At 37.5% G+C, this 21,168-nt stretch overlaps 1 protein-coding gene across 1 annotated transcript; it reads left to right on the plus strand.

Annotated features, from left to right (window-relative positions):
• The first annotated feature begins 14,491 nt into the window (after nucleotides 1–14,491).
• Nucleotides 14,492–18,470, plus strand: LOC104099313 (probable serine/threonine-protein kinase At1g01540). The gene is made up of 7 exons (XM_009606265.4): nucleotides 14,492–15,362; nucleotides 16,039–16,143; nucleotides 16,288–16,410; nucleotides 16,527–16,697; nucleotides 16,807–16,936; nucleotides 17,030–17,239; nucleotides 17,870–18,470. Exons 1-7 carry the CDS (start codon nucleotides 14,758–14,760, stop codon nucleotides 18,032–18,034), a joined length of 1,509 nt encoding a protein of 502 aa, XP_009604560.1. The 5' UTR covers nucleotides 14,492–14,757; the 3' UTR covers nucleotides 18,035–18,470.
• The last annotated feature ends 2,698 nt before the right edge of the window (nucleotides 18,471–21,168 follow it).

Here is a 21,168-nt window from a genome sequence, read left to right on the forward strand (position 1 = left end):
AGTCATACTCGATCTCAACTTCTGCAAGTCATAGCTAACCCATAAGTATGCCTCAGACAATTAAAATTTAACACCTAACCAAGAACTCAAATTGTCAATAGCAGACTCCCTCACTTGGCTCAAAGCCATAGATTAAAACATTCCATAAATCACAATACCAATACTCTCTTACTGCCATAATGCCACAGTCAGTCCAATGAAACTTCTTCCCAAGTTCATACAACGCCAACCAAAAAAAATACCTCAATCAATCGCTAAACTTGTATTCATCCTCTTAACACACAAGTCAACTTTATCAACCAGATTCAGATTCAAATCTCCACCCATACACCCCGTCGGTAGAAAAGAAACTCTCGTCTCACACCATAAGGAATACTCCTACGTAGATTACTCCGCAGGGGATAATCCACCTGCTTAGCCTCAATCTGGTATCTTGTTATAACCTTTCGCATTCACAATTACTATGTAATCACTTAGTCTATCTGAGTCCACACTCATTAACCAGACGTGAGAATTTAGTTTTACCCCAAAATTTAACCATGTGAAAGATCCTTCAAAACATTCATACTAGAGACTGTACGCCACATCAATTATGAAATCAAGCACCCAATGAACTTTCTTTTATATTTCAAGGAAACACTTCTCGTCATATTCAAATCATCTTAACACATTCTGCATTTACATCATCCTCATCACAAAGTCATTCCACTGCTCATCGAGCCACAACTTCCACTCATAGGGATATTACCGGACATATGAGTCCAATTGTACAAATTACAACTGAAGCTACCGAGCCTAAGCTGCGGTCTAAACTTGGCCTCAAGTCCTCCAGACTGGCCCATCACCAAAACACAAAATACACACCTCGAACCTCATTCATAGAATCATAAGCCGGCGATGCACAGCTGATATCGAGCGCTCATGTGCTCATACGAATACGTGGAAGGAATTCAAAGAGTTATATTTCAAGCTGAATCAATTCCGCACGAAAAGGAAAGAAAGATGGGAAATTATCCTAAATGCCTTGTAGCCTCTCGAAGATAAGTATGGACGCCATCATACCGATCTGCAAGACTCTACTAGACACTTGCTCATGACTTGTAGAACCTATGAACCTAGAGCTCTGATACCAACTTGTCACGACCCAAAACAAAAACAACTAGTCGTGATGGCACCTAACCCAACTCGTTAGGTAAGCCAATTTCCAACTATCCAATTCCAAAGAAATTAATTAAAAGAAAATATCTAAAACCAATACATCTCCCCAAGAACTGGTAGTACAAATCATGAGTTTCTAAGAATAGAGTATACAAAGCGGATATGAAATAAATACATAGTCTGTTTGAATAATACATAAACAGAACTTTTATAAATCTAAGTCTACCCTGAACAAGAGGCAGCTACAATAGGAACGCAGGTACATCTTCAAGTCCTTCAACCAGCGAGCATAGCAACAACAACAGCCAACATCTGCACGCAATGTGCAGAAGTGTAGTATCAGTACAACCGACCCCATGTACTGAGTAAGTAACAAACCTAGCCGTAGGTTGAAAGTAGTGACGAGCTTCTACCAAGGTCGGGTCCACAACCAATAGTACACAACAATCCATAACAACATAAAGCAAATAATAACAGAAATAACTCAGGGATAAAATACTCAGCCAAATAATGATTTCAAAAATTATAGTTCTTCCTTCCAAATATCTCAGTGAAAACCCAAATCGTTTGCCGAAGTTTCCAATAATATAAATAGTTTGAAAACAATAATTTCTCCAAAATATTCTCAATAATAAATAATATATTTTATTTTCCTTCCGGATAACCCGTGTAAAACAAATGCATCACTATGCCCATCTGTCGACAATGTGTGAAAACTCATGAATGATGTGATGTTGTACAACATGAGAAAAAATACATCTCTATGCCTGTATGTTATGTGTGCATGCCAATGCAATGCAACTCAATGATAAAAATCATAAACAGCCTCTCGGGCAGAACATCACTCATATACAGCCCCTCGGGCAAAAAATCTCACAGTCACTCGTTCCACTCGGGCATACCTCACAATCACTCTTGCCACTCGGGCATACCTCACAATCACTCTTGCCACTCGGGCATACCTCACAATCACTCATGCCTCCCAGTCACTCAGCACTCGGCACTCGGCACTCGCACTCAGTAGGTACCTGCGCTCACTGGGGGTGTGTACAGACTCCGGAGGGGATCTTTCATCCCAAGCGCTATAATCTGCACAGACAACTCACGTGCGATAATAATAAAGTATGCTGCAGCGGGCAGCCCCGATCCACACTCATCCTCAAAATTCAGGCCCTCGGCCTCACTCAGGTATGCGGCAGGCGGGCAGCCCCGATCCACACTCATCCTCACAAATCAGGCCTTCGGCCTCACTCAGTCATAAACCTCTCAAGCCACTTGGGCATTTCAGTAAAACGGGGCATTCGACCCAAAACATTTTTTATGCATCAAAATAGAGTCATAAAACTGAGTTATGATATGCAATGAAATAAATATGACTGAGTATGACTTTTCAATTTAACACAATAATTCACAGCAATATGACCTCTGTGGGTCCCAATAATACTGGCACATAGCCTCAACATGATTTATAATATGCTTTTCAGCTCAATTTCTTTAACACATAAAACCGCATGGAAAATACCAAGGTTATTTAACTATAACATTCTACATAAACAATTATGTCACAATTTCTATAGTGCACGTCCACACGCCCGTCACCTAGCATGTGCGTCACCTCCCAACAATTCACAAAATACATATATTCAGGGTTCATACCCTCAACTCCAAGATTAGAAGAGTTACTTACCTCAATCCAAGCAAATTCTTTATTCCAATAAACCTTTTCCTCGTGATTCGGCCTCCGAACACCTCAAATCTTAGTCAAAATAATTCGATACAATCAACACGAGGTATAGGAATCAATTCCATATGAAAATGCTAATTTTTCATAAAAATCTGAAATTTAGCTCAAAAATAGCCCATGGGGCCCACGTCTCGGAACCCGACAAAAGTTACAAAATCTGAACACCCGTTCCGATACGAGTCCAACCATGCAAAAATTATCAAATTCCGACATCGGATTGACCTTCAAATCTTCATTTTACATTTTTGGAAGATTTTACAAAAATCAGATTTTTTTTCCATAAATTCATGGATTCATGATGTAAATGAATATGAAATCATGAAATATAATCAATATAGGATAAGGAACACTTACCCCAATGTTTTCCCATGAAAATCGCCCAAATATCGCCTAAACCGAGCTCCCCAACTCTATTTTTGTCAAAAATGATCAAAAAAACCCGTTTTATAGACCCTCAGATGTTTCGGGCGTCACAGGTAGTGTGGGGCGCTTCCTGTGGCGCAGTTTCCAGTACCCAAAAATTCCCAGCGCCAGGGCTAGAGCCCCACGCTACCCTGGGCGCTCGCGGCGATGGAAAATTATTCCCGATACGGAAATAGGCATAACTCTCTCATACGATGTCCGAATTCAACGATTCTTTTTGCTATGGCTCCGTAATTTCAATACGGATCTAATACTTCAATCAAAACTGAATTTGGAGCATATTCTCTTAATGTTATACCACATATTCTTGAAGAATCGACATCGAAACGTAGAAAATCAATCCGGAATGAACTCAAATTTTGTGTACAAGTCATAATACCTCGTAGGAAGTTATTCAAGACTTCAAATAGTTGAAAAGAGAGTAATTACTCAAAATGACAAGTCGGGTCGTTACAGTTTGCAACATCTGTTCAAGCAAAAGGATCTTAATTTGCATCAACGGAGTTGGTTGGAGCTACTTAAGGATTATGATATCACCATGTACCACCCGGGGAAGGCCAATATGGTTGCCGATGCTTTGAGTCGCCGGGCAGAGAGTTTGGAGAGTTTAGCATATCTTCCAGCAGTAGAGAGACCCTTAGCATTTGATGTTTATGACTTAGCCAGCCAGTTTGTGAGATTGGATATTTCTTAGCCGAGTCGAGTGTTGGCTTGTGTGGTCTCTCGGTCTTCTCTTTATGACCGTATAAGGGAGCGTCAATATGATGACCCCCACATGAGTGTCCTTAAGGACACTGTTCAGCACGGTGATGCTAAGGAGGTCACCATTGGGGATGATGGCGTATTGAGGATGCAAGGCAGGCTATGTGTGTCTAACGTAGATGGTTTGCGCGAGTTGATTCTTCAGGAGGCTCATAGCTCGCGGTACTCTATTCATCCGGGTGCCGCAAAGATGTATCAGGACTTGAGACAACATTACTGGTGGAGGAGGATGAAGAAGGACATAGTGGAGTATGTGGCTTGGTGCCTAAATTGCCAGCAGGTGAAGTATAAGCATCAACGGCCGGGTGGGTTGCTTCAGAAGCTAGAGATTCCGGAGTGGAAATGTGTCCGCCCCGAACCTAGGGAGGCGTAGCTGGAATCCGGTGCCGTGCTGGCCCGAGTGAACCACTGTGTAACTCATTTGTTTTTCTTCTGTAACTATCATGGGCCAACATGGCCACAACTCATAATGTATAACTATAAGTGGGCAACACTGTATCAGTGAACTATTTTTCTTAAAACATGAATACATATGGGCCGTCAAGGCCTCTGACATACTGTACAAAATTAACCTCTGTCTACAAAGCCTCTAAGATTATTTGACATCAAATGGGATAGGGTACCGGCCTACACATAAGTCTGTAGCAAAATTCTGACACGATGACTCATAAACTCGGATGCACTTCGAATGAGGTGGAGTCTTACCGATCCTTCACTGAATGCCAATCTCGTCTACTATGAGAGCGCGTTAAACTGATTATCTATACCTGTAGGCATGAATGCAGCGTCCCCAACAAAAGGATGTGAGTACGAATAATGTACGAAGTATGTAAGGCAGAACTGAAACATAACAATAAGTCAACATTAATTAAGGACATATAAGAATCAACCTGAATCTCTGATGTGTCACCGCAAATACATACTTATTATACTTATATATATATACAATGCTTCTCTTTAAGACTATTATCTATATCGTATGATGCATGACTGCCCAACTGATTAGTGGTAACTGCCCGACCGGTCGTAGCTCGGTAGTAAATGCATAACTGCCCAACCGGTGGTAAATAATAATACATAACTGCCCAACCGGTGGTAACTGCACGACCGATCGTAGCTCGGTGGTAGATGTATAACTGGCCCAACCGGCCGTAGCTCGGTAGTAAATGCGTAACTACCCTACCGGCCGTAGCTCTGTGGTAAATATGTAACTGTCCAACCAGTGGTAACTACCCGACCGGTGGTAACTGCCCGACCGGCCGTAGCACGGTGGTAAATGCATGAAGATGCATGTACATGTATCACTATATTATAAACATTAACATCTTTATCGTACGCCTCAATATAGACTTAGCAACATACTTAAACATACTTGAATATAACTTTACAGGAATCAATAATATGGATATCCTTAATTGCTAAGAGTAGAACCACTTATGGAATAGCATTACGTTTACGTATCATTACTTGGACCATGCCAAAATGAAGGATTAGCCTTAACATACCTGGAGTAGGGATAAATTTTATGATATTCTTGAGAAAGATTACATTGTACTCCCTTAATATTGCAAAATTTTATGTTGCTAAGGTGCTAATAACTCTTGCTGGATTTGATTTGGTCGCAAGCAATTTTGTTGGAAGCTTTTTGGATTGAGTTTAGCGTCTGTTCTTGAAAGGTTTTGAATTAGGAAGAATGGTATATTATTTCTCACTTGATTGCTCTATGTCCCAATGAGACCAAACTTGTGTAATTACGAGATCATGCAAAATGAAGGAAGAGCTTAGCCTTAACATACTTAGACATGCTTGAATATTATTTTACAATAAAGAAAATCTCATAAACTTTTCTCATATTATGTATATAATTTAAAACATATTCGAAAGTAGTAATATTAATAATTATATAAAATCATATTTTTCAAACCATTTTTTTTCCTTTACAAAAATGTTCCACTCAAAATACCATATCAAATATATATATATATATATATATATATTGGTATCAAGGTTGTTAAACTTACGGGGTCTTACAATGACATAGTCACAAATCCTTTATAACCTCATGAATAGTCTTAATCCCTTCAAGCTCATATGGATTACTACGAATTATCCTAATATTAAAGTACGGGGTGTAACAAAATGAGAGCGGATCACTATGGATTTCGTTGTTAGGTTCCCACGGACTCAGCGGAGGTTTGATGCAGTTTGGGTGATTATGGATAGGCTGACCAAGTTAGCTCATTTCATTTATGTGATGACTACATATTCTTCCGAGCAACTGGCTCGAATCTACATCCGTGAGATTGTCAGGCTTCATGGCGTACCAATATCTATCATCTCTGACTGGGGTATGCAATTTACATTACGGTTCTAGAGGACCGTACAACATGAGTTGGGTACTCGAGTGGAGCTGAGCATAACATTTCACCCTCAGACGGACAGACAGTCCGAGCGCACTATTCAGATATTAGAGGATATGCTCTGTGCTTGTGTAATGGAGTTTGGAGGGTCGCAGGATCAGTTCTTACCACTTGCAGAGTTTGCCTACAACAATAGTTATCAGTTGAGCATCTAGATGGCACCGTATGAGGCTCTGTATGGTAGGCGGTGTCGGTCTCCAGTGGGTTGGTTCGAGCCGGGCGAGGCCAGATTATTGGGTACAGACTTGTCCAGGATGCCCTGGATAAGGTGAAGGTGATTTAGGATCGACTTCGCACAGCCCAGTCCAGACAAAAGAGTTATGCGGACCGGAGGGTTCGCGATGTAGCATTCATGGTTGGAGAGCGGGTCTTGCTTTGGGCATCGCCTATGAAGGGCGTTATAAGGTTCGGAAAGAAGGGCAAGCTGAACCCAAGGTACATTGGTCCTTTTTAGGTGTTGAGGCGTGTTGGGGAGGTTGCATATGAGATTGCCTTACCTCCCAGCCTTGCAGGAATCCATTCGGTATTCCACTTTTCTATGCTCTGGAAGTATCACGGTGATCCGGCTCATGTATTGGATTTCAGCTCAGTCCAGTTGGACACGGATCTATCTTATATTGAGGAGCCAGTAGCTATTTTGGACAGGCAGGTCAGAAAGCTAAGGTCAAAGAACATCGCTTCAATAAAGGTTCAGTGGAGGGGTCAGCCGATCGAGGAGGCGACTTGGGAGACCGAGCAGGATACGCGCAGCTATTATCCTCATCTTTTTTGTTACAACCCAAATTCGCATACCATAGATCACGCCGTAAGTTAGTCGACGTAAATCCAAGAAGAGATTATCTTTGAGATGATAAGAAGTTAATCCTATTGGTCTTAAACGATACAAGGGTGTATAAGAGTGGTTAACAAGTATTTGAAGTTAAACGAATCAAGGATGTTGTAACCTGTATTTTCGGGTAACACTAGAGGTGATTAATTGTCCCAAGAGGTCTTGTTTTAATGTATTTGAATCATATAATATCCGCATCATAAGTCTTGAAGTCAAGCGAGTTATGAAACAAAAGTCGATAAAATTGGCCGCAACTTAGGTTTATAATTTTACTTATACTTTAGGTCAAATGTTACTGCATTTTTCTCCAATGTGATTAGAATTATGGGGTGATCTACCTATCAAATTGAAGATCTATGAGTCTAGTTTCTAACTCATTAAACTGTTCGTCAATACGATCTCGGAATAGAGAGATATTTGCGTTTTCGCGAGAGTGCGCCAAGCTGCTCTCTATGGGGCCCACAAAGGCGGTTTAAGACATATGGACATATATAAGATACCTCAACCCCGTTTTAAGTCATTATTTTTCAGTATATTCAGACCTTATAACCCTAAAAACAGTCTCTCAAGGTTCTCTCATGATCCAAGACCCAAACAAAGGGCAAACAACACAAATCAAATGTCGGGAATCCCGTGGCGCTAGTAAGTTTCTTGTTCTTCTTGTTGTTGCTGATTTTTGTGTTGTTCCAGCTCGTGTGGGAGGTTGTTTTAAGTGTTTTATGTCCTGTAAATACACCTTCAAGTTTTTAATATCAACCCTAGGTGATTTCAAGTCTTCTAAAGTAATTCTAGTGCCGAAAAACCCGAATTAATTGCTAGTTTCGCTTCCTTGTTCTTGTGGCAGAATTGAAGGGATATTTCGTGGAAAATTAAGGTCAAATTGGAGTTGTTCTTTCTGTTTAAAGGTAAGGAACCTCTTACTCTATATATATTTAAGATTATCCAAGTTGCAGCTAAGTCGTTGAAGCTAGAACTTGTGAAATATATATCGAAAGGCTTGGTAGTAATGTTGTTGGTTGGTGGACTGTTTTGGAGGCTCAATATGATTATTAATGATGTTGTTTGGGCTGTTTGGTGATTGTATTGACTTGTGGGAAGTCATATAAATAGGGGAGGTGCTGTCTGTTTCATCGTAAAATAGGTTGTGGTCGATACATAATAGTTACGACGCTTAAACGATAATGATAGTGTCATTTGTCTTATTGTAGACTAAGGAGTCGTGACATTTGCATAGCTTGAGGTTGGGCAGTATATACAAGGTATGCGAGGCTATCCCCTTCATTCTTTTGCACGACTCCGATTGTACATAATGTAATGAACGAGCTCCCAAAGATACTCTACTCTTAGAAGCTAACAGTACTTACATTGCTGCCCTTCTTATGAAACGATTGATATTGATGTTACTTCTCTTATTCTTATATTATCAATGTTGTTGGTAGTTCCTGATTCTTGTAAGATTCTTGATGAAGAGTTAATCCTAATAACGTGTACGAAGGATACCAACCTTATGTCACTCCGAAAGGTTCAAAATGTGATTTCAATGAGTCCAGCATGCATCATATATATGTATCTATTTTACTCTACCGAGCCGCGCTATAGTCGGCCGGGTACGGCACCTATTGTGCAACCACTGATCAGTTGGGTTTTACCGAGCTCCACGTGGCCGGGTACGATTCTACCGAGCCCTATGATGGCCGGGTACGTTTTACCGAGCCTATTATGGCCGGGTACGATATGATGATGGTGATGCCCACAAAGGCGTATGTTTTAAAAGTTTATGTATATATATGTATGTATCATGTATTTCATGTCAGTAGCCCTCAGAGGTACCCAGATGTCACAGGTTGTATATTCTCTATCCCTGTTTACATTACTGTTCTTACTTATGCTTTCTTGCCTTACATACTCAGTACTTTATTCGTACTGACGTCCTTTTTATTTGTGGACGCTGCATGTCGTGCTGCAGGTCCTGATAGACAGGTAGACGTAGCTCCCCCACCACAGTAGGCTGTCCAGTTCAGCGGTTATTGGCGAGATCCCTTCTCCGGACTTGCCGTGGTCTTGGTATGCATTTTTGTTATAGACATTATGGGTATGTCGGGGCCCTGTTCCGGCAATGTTGTAGCACTTATGTTCCTTTAGAGGCTCATAGACAGGTGTCGACTTATGTATGGTTTAGAATGCCTTTTCGGCTGATTTTTGTTGTATAGTCTTTCATGGCATCATGATAGCTCGTACCTTATATATAGTTTCTTGACAGTTTTGTCGTCCCATGTTATGTATGTTCATGACATTATCTTTCATTGTTGGATGTTCATGATCTATGTCTACTATTTATATTGATCTTGTCGGCCCTTAAAGATAATAAGGAAGGTTAGATAAAATGTACGTTGGTGCTCGGCAAGTATGGCCCGGGTGCTAGTCATGACCCTCCAGTTGGGTCGTGACATTTTCACAGCTTTAGGTATGTCTCTATACTCGTTCGAGGACGAACGATTGTTTTAAGAGGGGGAGAATGTGATCACCCGACCGGTCATCTTGAGAGTAATAGCCCCGATCCCCTACTAACTATTTTCCCCATATCCTTTTCTGCTATTGTGACTTGCCGGGAGGTTTCGTTTTGGTTTTTGGAGTGTTTTAGGATGCTTAGTCTCTAAACAGAAGCTTAAATCTTAGGATTTGGACCGCAGTCGGAACTATGTGAAGATGATTCCGAAATGGAATTCCATCGGTTCTTTTAGCACCGTTAGGTGATTTTGGATTTAGGGAAGTGTCTGAATTTTGTTTTGGAGGTTTGTAGCTCATTTAGGTTTGAAATGGCGAAAGTCAAAGTTTTGGAGATTTTGACCGGTAGTAGAATTTTTGATATCGGGGTCGGATCTCAATTCCGGAAGTTAGAATAGGTCCGTATGGTTGAATATGATCTGTGTGCAAAATTTGGGGTCAATCGGACGTTGTTTGGTTGGTTTCGGCATTAGTTGTCGAATTTAGAAGTTTCAAGTTTTTTAAGTTTGAATTGGAAGACCATACTCTATTGCTTCCAGAATTCCGCACTGAAATTCAACTAAATCCTTCGCGAGCCCATGTAACACAAACCATATAATACCTCAAATCGTCTGCAAATCTCGCATTCACCCTTGTAATAGTCAAGACAACTCCCACAAGCGATCCAAACTCAAATTGCAACATATATCATTCACTCGCAAAAGAGAAACCTCTACAGAACATCATAAGGACCACACAACTTCAGGACACCTCGCAGGAGATAACCCACCTGCTCTGCCTCAAACTGACATCTCTCTATACCCTTCCACAGTCACGACTACTACGCAATCACTTAATCTTCTTGATTCTAAACTCATCGACGAGACATGAGAATCTACTTTACTCCACAACTAAACAACATGAGAGATCCTTCAACACACCCATAACTCGAGACCATACGCCAAATCAAGACAGAAATTAGACACCCCATAGTCCTTGATACATTTTAAATAAACTCTTCTCGTCACATTCGAACAATTTGAACACATCTCGTAGTCACATCATACTCACCACATAGTCATTCTACCGCTCATCGAGCCACAAATTCCACTCATAAGAACACTACCGCACCTGCGGCTTCGCATATGCGCCCAAATCCCCGCTTCTGCGGTCTTCCTCACCCAGCACTATTCTCACTTTTGCGACTCCTTTGTCGCTTCTGCGGCCATCGCACCTGTGCAAACCAACCGCAGGTGCGATCATACTAGAACCAGCAGCCTCCAGCTTTGCACATGAAGTGAAAATGATCTGAACCTCGTCCAAAACTCATCTGGGCCACTCGGGACTCCGTCCGAATATACTAACAAGTCCAATAACATATCACAGACCTACACGAGGCCTCAAATCACGCATAACTACATCGAAACGATGAATCACACCTCAAATCGAAATCTATGAACTTTGAAACTTCAGCTTCCATAACCGATGCCGAAACCTATCGAATTACGTTCGATTGACCTCAAATTTTGCACACACGTCATATTTCACATTACGGACCTATTTTAATTTTCAGAATCAGATTCCGACCCCAATATCAAAAAGTTCACTCCTGATCAAACTTTTCAAAATTTTAATTTTTTCCATTTCAAGCCAAATTCCCCTACGGACCTCCGAATCACAATCCGGACACGCTCCTACGTCCAAAATCACCCAACGGAGCTAACTGAACCATCAAAACTCCGTTCCAGGTTCAAATTCACAAAATGTCAAACTTGGTCAACTCTCTCAATTTAAAGCTTCGACAATAAAATCCATTCTTCCAATTCGATTCCGAATAACCTGAAAAATCAAAACCGACGATTCACATAAGTCATAATACATCATACAGAGCTACTCATGCCCATAAACTATCGAGCGAAGTGAAAATGCTCAAAACTATCGGTCGGGTCGTTACAATAAGATATAGCATTATACTAAAATATTCAATAACAAAGATAATAAAATTAGGTAAAGCAAATGTTGCTAATTAATAGCCATTATAAAAATTAACATAATCTAAAAATACTATATAAGTCGTGCTAAAATAAGTATAGCTAATAAATACTACTCCATTAATTACATAACTAAGCACGAAAGAAAAAGATAAACTAAGTTATGCATTTTCATTATAAACCAATATAAAACTAAAAATAGATATCCAACACTATCGTCATTCCTAATGTTGAATTGAAATTCTTTTGTTAGCATTAGTATTGATTTGAACTTTGTTTGAGTTACTACATTTATAGGCTATAAACTTTATTTACGTTCAAGAATATTAAGTCCAAACTTGATATAATACGTTAAAAGATAAATCTGTGAAAAAGTTTAAGAAATATTTATAAATTATATTACAATAAATATTTATATATAAAAAATATTTTTAAAAATTGTATAAATGTACTATCGGGTTGGTTTGATTTCGGTTAGATTTTTTTAGTTAAAACCAAACCAAACCAATTATGGTCGGGTTGTTTTCCCCAATATCAAACCAAACTACATAGGTTTTTTTTCCGGTTTGACTCGAATTATTGATTTTGTGCAGTTTATCGGTTTTTTTTGTACACCCCTACTCGCACCAAGCCCCAACCACCCTATGTAGTTTAAGAAAATAAGTAGTAGATGTGGCAACCTACTAAACTTTAGGATTACAATTTGGTTGGTCGATAAATTAGAATTTTGTTATCTTATGGCATCCAAATATATAAGGTTACCAAGAGGAAGGTGGATACATCACATTCAATTTTGTTATCACTCGATTCTGGCAGAAATCCGAGTTGGTTCTTTAATAATAAGCTTTCTCAACCACTTACTAGGCTTTCTAAATTTACCTTTCCAAAACTTGTTTGGTTAAATTTTTATTACTTTTGTCTAAAAACCTTTCTAAACTTTTGTTTGGTTAAATTCTAAGTTTTAGCACTTAGCTAAAACTTGTTTGGTTAAAATACTTTTATGTTGATTTATTTGAAAAACCTTTCTTGTTTTCTTTATTTGTCTCTGCTAGTTCATGATAACAAATGGTAGTTATTTACCTTCCATTTTAAAATCTTCAAATATCTTAGTGAATGGAGTTTTCCCCTACATGGTGGTAGGAGGGTAGAAAATATCTCGTGAAATTATCGAGATATGCATAAATTTAATCGAACACCACCATCTTTAAAAAAATTATCGCGATTTATATTTTACATGGAGTAAATGATTAGTATGAAAGGGTTCCGAGTTCATTTTATTTTGTATATCTTATTCGTGAGAAGTCTTATGAAAATGGAATGAAACAAAATAAACTAATTAGATCACTCTCTCGACAAAATTCTTCAATCATCCATTTATTTAATAAAGAAAAATAAAAGGACCACGGCTATAATTAAAAAAGGAGAAAAGAAATTGAAAGAAAAAGGGAGGATTGATGTATCACTATCATCCTCAAAATAGAGCCAAACAAAATCTGCTATCTTCAAGGGAATTCTTTTAACCAGCCAATTCTAACCAAACAACACAGATAAAGTTAAAGAGCAATGAAACAGAGGAGTAGAAAAAGATAAAGACACTCTTTTAATTAAAGTCTATAGATGAATTACTTAGGTTAGTCCATCAGTAAATCCGTATATGCATAGTCTAAAGATTCACTTTTGTTTAAAACGTCAGATCTTCCAACAAAGTGTAAATAAGAATCAGTAAAAGTTTCATCTTTTGACACATAAAATATAACATATAGTATTCAAGTTGTCCAAGTTTAAAACACTAAATTTAGATTGGTCGGAATTACGATCCATTAATCAAACCATTTTAATCTCTGCAAATAAGTACTTTCTGAATTTTCTTTGTTTGATACTCTGTTTTAGTCCGTTCAAAAAATAATATCATATTTTAAAAGTTTTTATAGTCACACTCACACATATACTATAATATGTTTACAAACACAAATTGCAAAGTCTTTATAGCCACGTAAATTTTATGAAATATTCAAAATCATAAATTTTAAAAATCTTTATCAAACTATAACAAAAAGAGATAGTAGAGTAACACCTTACCTTAACTTACCTTGAGTTGTACGGATTGAGTTTGACTCGTCGTCACAAGTAATTTTTGAACAAATTATGTCGGTGTCGTAGGAGATAAATTAACCTTTTTAATGTATTTATTTTCGTGGAAACATCAACCAATGCAACTCAATTTATTGGATCATTCCCTTCATCCTCTTATATCTTTCTTAGTTTGATAGTTGTAAAGTTTCAAAATATAAAGAAGATTTTTAAATATTATAATTTTAAACTAGAAGTCCGTAGGAATATTTACAATATATCATTTGAATTTTGTGTTTCTAAATCTGCTACTCCTGTCATTTAGGGAGTGTCACTTAGAATAAAATGAATTATTAATATTAAAACTTAGCAAATATTAAAAATGGTACTCCTTTATTTCAACACATGCAATTCATTTTCCTTTTTAATGTGTCCTAAAAAATTATAAAATTTTATATTAGAAATAATTTAACTTTATACTTTTTATTCTATTCTTAATAAAATGAGCCACAAAAATATATTTTAGACCAAAAAAAAAAAAAGTAAAATACCTAAACGGAGGAAGTAATTTTGAATCTATTTCCAATCCTTCTAAATTTGACCATTCACATTCTTTTAGCAGTCCCATCATTACAGCTACTCTTTCCCCTCCTACTCTTTGAGTCTTGACCGCTCACTCCCCTTGTTTGGTCCAAAACCCACAGCTTCTCCCAGCTCCTCCAACACCCCACTGTCTGTACTATCCTGTTGGACCATACCATCACTAAACTTTACACTCTACTTCCTCTCTCTGTCTTTAACAATTCTTAGTGTTCATGTATTCCAATTTCAGCTAACCAAGATTCTTCTCAGTAGCAGAAGAATAAGAAAAAAAACATGTCAGCTTTCTTAAATGATGAGCTCTCAAAGAAGACCTCAATATTCGGTCTACACTTATGGGTTGTTGTTGGTATTATCGTCGGAGCTGCAATTGTACTCCTCCTCTTCCTCATCTCCCTTTGGTACACTTCAAAGCGCAATTCTACAAACCCCCAAATCCCACCAAACATCATCTCTACCGAAATCAAAGAGATCCGAGTCGACCCATCTCGGACTCTACCCGAAAAACCGGACCCACTTCCGGAACCCGAGAAAGAACCCCTAAACAACTCAGGTGCTGGTGGGTATCAGCAAAGAATCCAAATTGAGATTGGGAGTGGGAATGGGAAGGGTCATTTAGTTAAGTTCCCGGATCGGGTCGGCTCGGGTGGAGGGTCGGGTCAGGGAAGTGGGGAGGAGCGTTCGGGTGAGCAGGGGAGCATTGCGGTGCCTGAGGTTTCGCATTTAGGGTGGGGTCATTGGTACACTCTGAGGGAGCTTGAGATTGCAACTAATTTTTTTGCTCATGAGAATGTCATTGGGGAGGGTGGGTATGGCATTGTGTACCGTGGAGTTATGGATGATAATAGTAGTGTTGCTGTTAAGAATTTGCTTAACAACAGGTAAAAGGCATTCAAAGTTGTTTGCTTTTATACTGTATGCTACCGTTAAAAAGTTGTTTGCGTTGTGCTTATTTATTTGTGTATGCATAGTGCAATTGCTTGTATATACCCCCTCCATCTCATTTTATGTCTAGATATTTGACTAGGCACCAAGTTTAAGAAAGAAAGACTGACGGCTGAAATTTGTGGTCTAGAACAATCTATAGACATTTCAATGGCTACTCACTCAGTAAGCGTTAAAAGCAAAGTTTTAAGTTAACTTGTTTCTAAATATAGAAAGATACTAAAAAGGAAAGAGTATCACATAACTAGAGAGAGTAGATGCTAACATGTTTAGGCATGTCACATACTCCTCGCACGTCACATGCCATTTATGTTAAGTGTGTTTCATGGTTATACGTCCTTTCTCATGAGTTCAATTACAATTTAGAGTCAGTAAATTTAGAGTGTAGTTTATTAAATATTTATACATTTTTAAAAGTTTGCAAATGTACATGGTCTGAGCTGAAAGTAGTGGATTCGGTTGAACTAGCTGCGAAGGGGTAGATCTGCCACTGTTATTTGGTCCTTGATTAGTTAAATGCATGCTGAAGTTTGATGGGTACTTATATGCTTATTTGATGAGGAGCACGTTTCTTTATGTTCTTTCGTTTTTTTCATGTGATATTCTTTTCAGGGGACAGGCAGAGAGGGAATTTAAGGTTGAAGTGGAAGCAATTGGTCGAGTTCGGCACAAGAATTTGGTGAGGTTACTTGGTTACTGTGCTGAGGGAGCTCACAGGTATTTCAGTTTCAGCAGTCTGTAATTTGGTTGGATCAATTACTGTTACATTTGTGTAGTTGTAGCCTATAAGGATTATTTGGACCTACAAATCTGCTGATTTTAGTGTTGGGATTACGCAAGATGATTCTATGCTGTTTTCAGGATGCTTGTGTATGAGTATGTGGACAATGGGAACTTAGAGCAGTGGCTCCACGGAGATGTAGGGCCATACAGCCCTCTTACATGGGAAATTCGGATGAATATTATTCTTGGAGCAGCAAAAGGGTATAAATTCAGCTCCGTTTGTTTGGGATGTTTAAACTTGTAGCTTTTTCATTTTGGGCAGTCATTGTTATCTGGATTGTGTTAAATGAAAAACTAAAGCTTGACAGTGAATGCAGGTTGACCTATCTGCATGAGGGCCTCGAACCCAAAGTTGTTCATCGTGACATCAAGTCAAGCAATATTTTGCTTGATAAGCAGTGGAATTCAAAAGTATCCGATTTTGGTTTAGCTAAGCTTTTGGGCTCAGAGAGGAGCTACATAACTACCCGGGTTATGGGAACATTCGGGTTAGTGCTGGACGTCTCAAATCCACAAGCATTTACACATTTACTGTCGCTTCTAGTGTTGGGGTAACCGTGTAAATTGATTTGCCATTGTTCTTGTTTCTCTTATCAGATACGTTGCTCCAGAATATGCCAGCACTGGCATGTTGAATGACAGAAGTGACGTTTATAGTTTTGGAATTCTTGTTATGGAGATTATTTCTGGAAGGAATCCTGTGGATTATAGCCGTGCTCCTGGAGAGGTTTGTTCCAATTATCTAAATGGCCGACTTGTTTTAAGAAACCTCTTTAATCTTGCATCTTGTTCTGACTTTTGTAGTGGATCTAACTCTCAGGTAAATCTTGTTGAGTGGCTTAAGACAATGGTTTCTAACCGGAATTCCGAAGGTGTTTTGGATCCTAAGTTGCGTGAGAAGCCATCTTCAAGAGCTTTGAAACGTGCCCTTTTGGTAGCATTGCGCTGTGTAGACCCCAATGCTCAGAAGAGGCCAAAGATGGGACATGTGATACACATGCTTGAAGCTGATGATTTTCCCTTCCGCGATGTAAGCTTGAGTTTTTCCTCTTAGAACTGCATGCCCTTAAACTGAATATCATATATTACTAGTCATGACGGCTGAACATGCATTTTGGTTCCTGGTATCTTGCTAACTTGATGTATGCAAACCTCCTTTCCTTATAGAGGAATGCAACTTCTTCTCTCTTATTTATTATGTGAAGGAACTCTGAAGAACATATCCTCTGGGAGACGGAATGAACTGAATTGAGTCTATTAATCACTAAAGTATGGTGCAATTTTGGTTGCTTTAGAGTGTTTACTTATCTGTGATGTAATGAAGGTGTTTCTGTAATGAGCATTCAATGCATGCCACATTCTCCTCTATTAGAGGATGCTTGTTATCCCACAGATTCAGTAACGGGTCATTTGGACAGTGAAAACTTGAATGAATCTCCCTCTCATTTTCTAGTACTCCTAATCACGTTGATTGTTTTAAAAACTGATTGTAGAAATCTGATCAAACATCTGATATCAAGTTTATTATTATGAACTAACACTAGTCAAAACTTTTGCCAGGAAGCTTTGTTAAGTAGTACTTGAATCACCTTATCAGTTTTCTATCAATCATCATATGATAGTACATTGCTTCCCTCCCTTAACTGTGTGATTCATACAGGATCGAAGAACTGGAAGAGAACATGGACGTTTACATCATGATGGAATGAAAGAGAGTGTAATGGACAAGCGCATAATTGAATCAGGTGATAGCAGTGGATATGAAAGCACTGTTCAAACCAACCGATCTTTATTGAGGAAGAAAGAAGTTGATGTCGAGGAGTAGCCTGGGCAACTGGGCTAAAAGGTCAAATTCAAACTCCCTAATTTCTTCTACCATTCATTTTGGAGCTGGCGAATGTACATACAATTCACTTGTGCAAATTCAGCACTCGGCTTTAGGTTTTTTGTAGAATAGCTCTTATTGTTGTTATATTTAGTTGCTTTCAATTTTGTTAAGAGCATAGCTCTTTTGTTAGTATATAATTAAATTTCCACTCATATTCTAGTTGGATGCACTTTCCAAATGAAAAGAAATTGTCAGATTGTATTACAACAGACCTATGTAACAATCTCCTTTCAATTCCTTGTATCAGTTTGGTCTTCATGTGAGGAAATATTGAAATGATATTAGGAGAAAGTAGTCGTAAAATGTAGGCTGTAGCCAATGTATTGCCTTATGGGTTTCAACATGTTTAAGAAAGTGAACTCTGTTTGTTCCATTTTATTTGTTACTCTTTTCTTTTTAGTCTATTCTAAAACGAATTATACATTTAATTAAAGAATTTCCAACTATATTTGTTCCATTTCAAAAAAGTACATTTGGAAACTCTCTTAACTTTTTTTCTCCTTCACGTTGCTCTAAATGACCTATGCTCTATTTTTGTTAAATGTTGTGTCTGGTCAAACATTGCGATATAAAATGAATTTATGAGTTGTGATATTTGTGCATATGCTGCAAAGAAGGAAAAGAGGTAGATGTCATTTTCTTGGTAGTGACAAGAGATACTGTTTGACAGCTAGAAAGGGGCACACATTGTGGATTTTGGACCCCTCACCCATTTATTGTGTTTTCTGGTCTTGTCTCAATGGAAAAGGTCAAGGGGTAACTTTCATTGTGACTATGCTCAGGGCCCTACCAATCAATGATTATTTTGACTCTCTGCATGTGAACTAGAGAAGATAGTTTTGAAGTTAACATGTAGTTGCTTTCAGGCTATGGGGAAAAATTTCTCTTCCTTTCTTTCACTTGTGAAACTAAAGAAGAGAGAAATCAAACTTGAGGTTATTAAGAGTCCCCTCATTCTTTTGGGCGGTTTAATAAACAAGGAGAGTAATTTTTCTTTTGTCATTTTCTGCGGAGTAGTATTTATCAAACAGAGATCAAGAAAAGTAACATGTCTACCCTGCCGGAGACAAAAGTTTGGTGCTTTAAGTGAAGAAGGGTAGAGAGGCAAACCTATAGTTACCGAGTTTCGAACTGAATTGTGTCAGTTGGCCATCATAGATTTCTTGGTTATCAAGGAGCACATATGTAACATGCCTAGAGTATGAAAAAAGATCACCAATTAGATTTTTGAATTTCCAAGAACTAGTTGCAGCTTAGTTATATCTTTGTAAGAGAATTCTAGGCAAACAGTACGTGCAAAGCAAAAGTTGTTCAGGTTGTTATCTTGGTTTGAAACCATAGCTAGTTCAGTGTTGAACAAGAGCTACTTACATTGTCCATGTCGACAAGTCATTTATGCCCAATGCTTATCCTAGCTATGAACAATGGCATTCCTCCATTATTGAGTCCGTGAAGTCAAAAGATACAACTGCAAACAGCTCCTCCTATCCACAGGACTTAGGCGATGATGATATATATCATATCTATATCTATACTATATTAAAAGCACGAAGGCTCTTCGCGAAATATTGTTCGTCTTTTTCATCCCTTTAAAATAGAGTTCATACTAGACAAAATAGTTATTTGATTATTTTCATATTTAATTAATTTTCTACTATTTAGGAACAATCATTTAATTATTAATCTAATACTTAAAACTTTTATTTTTCAGTTTCTTTTAGATCTAAAATTTCAAATGCTTTCATCTAAAACTAAAAAAGTTTCGTCGTTCAACTAACTTAGGAAAATTTTATTCACTTTCAAAGGAAAGTATCGTAGGAAAGTTTTTAGTTAATAAACTTTTGACCGATTACTTCAAAAATATTAGGTAAAAACGTGCAATTTAATTTCCTTTTTGGTTTAGGAGTCTTTATTTTCTAATAAATCATTAAACTATACACAATTTTACTTTGTATAAATCATTTCATGTTTCAAATTATATAAAAGAAGCTACAATTCTACATTTTCATAATCAAAACTTTGCCTTGTTCGACCAACAACTATAAAATTAAGGACTTTCAGGTTCTTCTTTGAGCAATTTTTTTTTTTATAGTAGTTGAATTTTGCATTCATGCGTTTATATTAGTAGTTAAATTTTGCACTCATGTATTGAACATGAGCATGTTTGGCCAAAATCTCAAAATTTATTTATATTTTTAGTTGTTTTATAATTTTTACAGTATTTCTTATTAATTAAAATAATAGAATAATTCACATTTTGCTTGCGAGAAAAAAAAGATATTTTGTCAGTTAGATGATCCTGTATTTGTTTTCTAGAATGAACTTAAGAATACATATTTCTCAAAAAGATTTAAAAAAAAAATCTTAATCTTTAAGATTTTATGTGCTCTTGATGAAAATGAAAAGAAACACGACAACTTGTGAAATTATAGTAATGAATAAATCTTAAGTTTAAAATATTGACTATGATGATTGAGAACTTCTATTATCACCATTTCTTCATTTATTGAGTAGCTAAACAGAATCAATAATTATCATTTTCAGGAACTCACCCTTTTTTTAAGCTTATTTTATAACTCAAATATAATTAGTTAACATAGTATATATATATATATATATATATATATATATATATATATATATATATATATAACTTATTGATACGGGATACATACGCAACGCGCGTATCGTATAACTAATTATACTAAAAGTGGGAAGCTCCAACATGCAAAGTTAAAAGACTAAAACAGACATCAAAAGTTGAAGGACTTTTTTTGCCCTTCAATCATAGAATATTCTTTTTATTATCAATGTACAAAAATATAAATAAACACTGCAAATGTCAAGATGGATGAATATTCCGTTTTAGTTATAATTAATTAGGCAACAAAGAGCTCCCAATTTATATTGTACAATGAATCTGCCAAAAGTCAATAAACTCAATAGCAAAGTGCGTTACCGTCATTAGCATTGGAGCTTTCTGCTTTAGCTTCAAACTTAATTGCAAACTTGAAATTAGTACATCAGTTGTCGGATATGAAGCGCTTCTAATATACTATGCATGTGTAGTT

Source organism: Nicotiana tomentosiformis, chromosome 12 (assembly GCF_000390325.3).
Source record: "Nicotiana tomentosiformis chromosome 12, ASM39032v3, whole genome shotgun sequence".
NCBI classification, from domain to species: domain Eukaryota; kingdom Viridiplantae; phylum Streptophyta; class Magnoliopsida; order Solanales; family Solanaceae; genus Nicotiana; species Nicotiana tomentosiformis.

What these genes read in the sequence shown, in the direction of transcription:
- LOC104099313 (XM_009606265.4), top strand. Translation starts at nt 14,758, where the DNA reads ATGTCAGCTTTCTTAAATGATGAGCTCTCAAAGAAGACCTCAATATTC. An exon ending in ATTCTTGGAGCAGCAAAAGG is followed by an intron (nt 16,411 to 16,526) that starts GTATAAATTCAG and finishes CAGTGAATGCAG; the next exon opens with GTTGACCTATCTGCATGAGG. An exon ending in ATAGCCGTGCTCCTGGAGAG is followed by an intron (nt 16,937 to 17,029) that starts GTTTGTTCCAAT and finishes TCTAACTCTCAG; the next exon opens with GTAAATCTTGTTGAGTGGCT.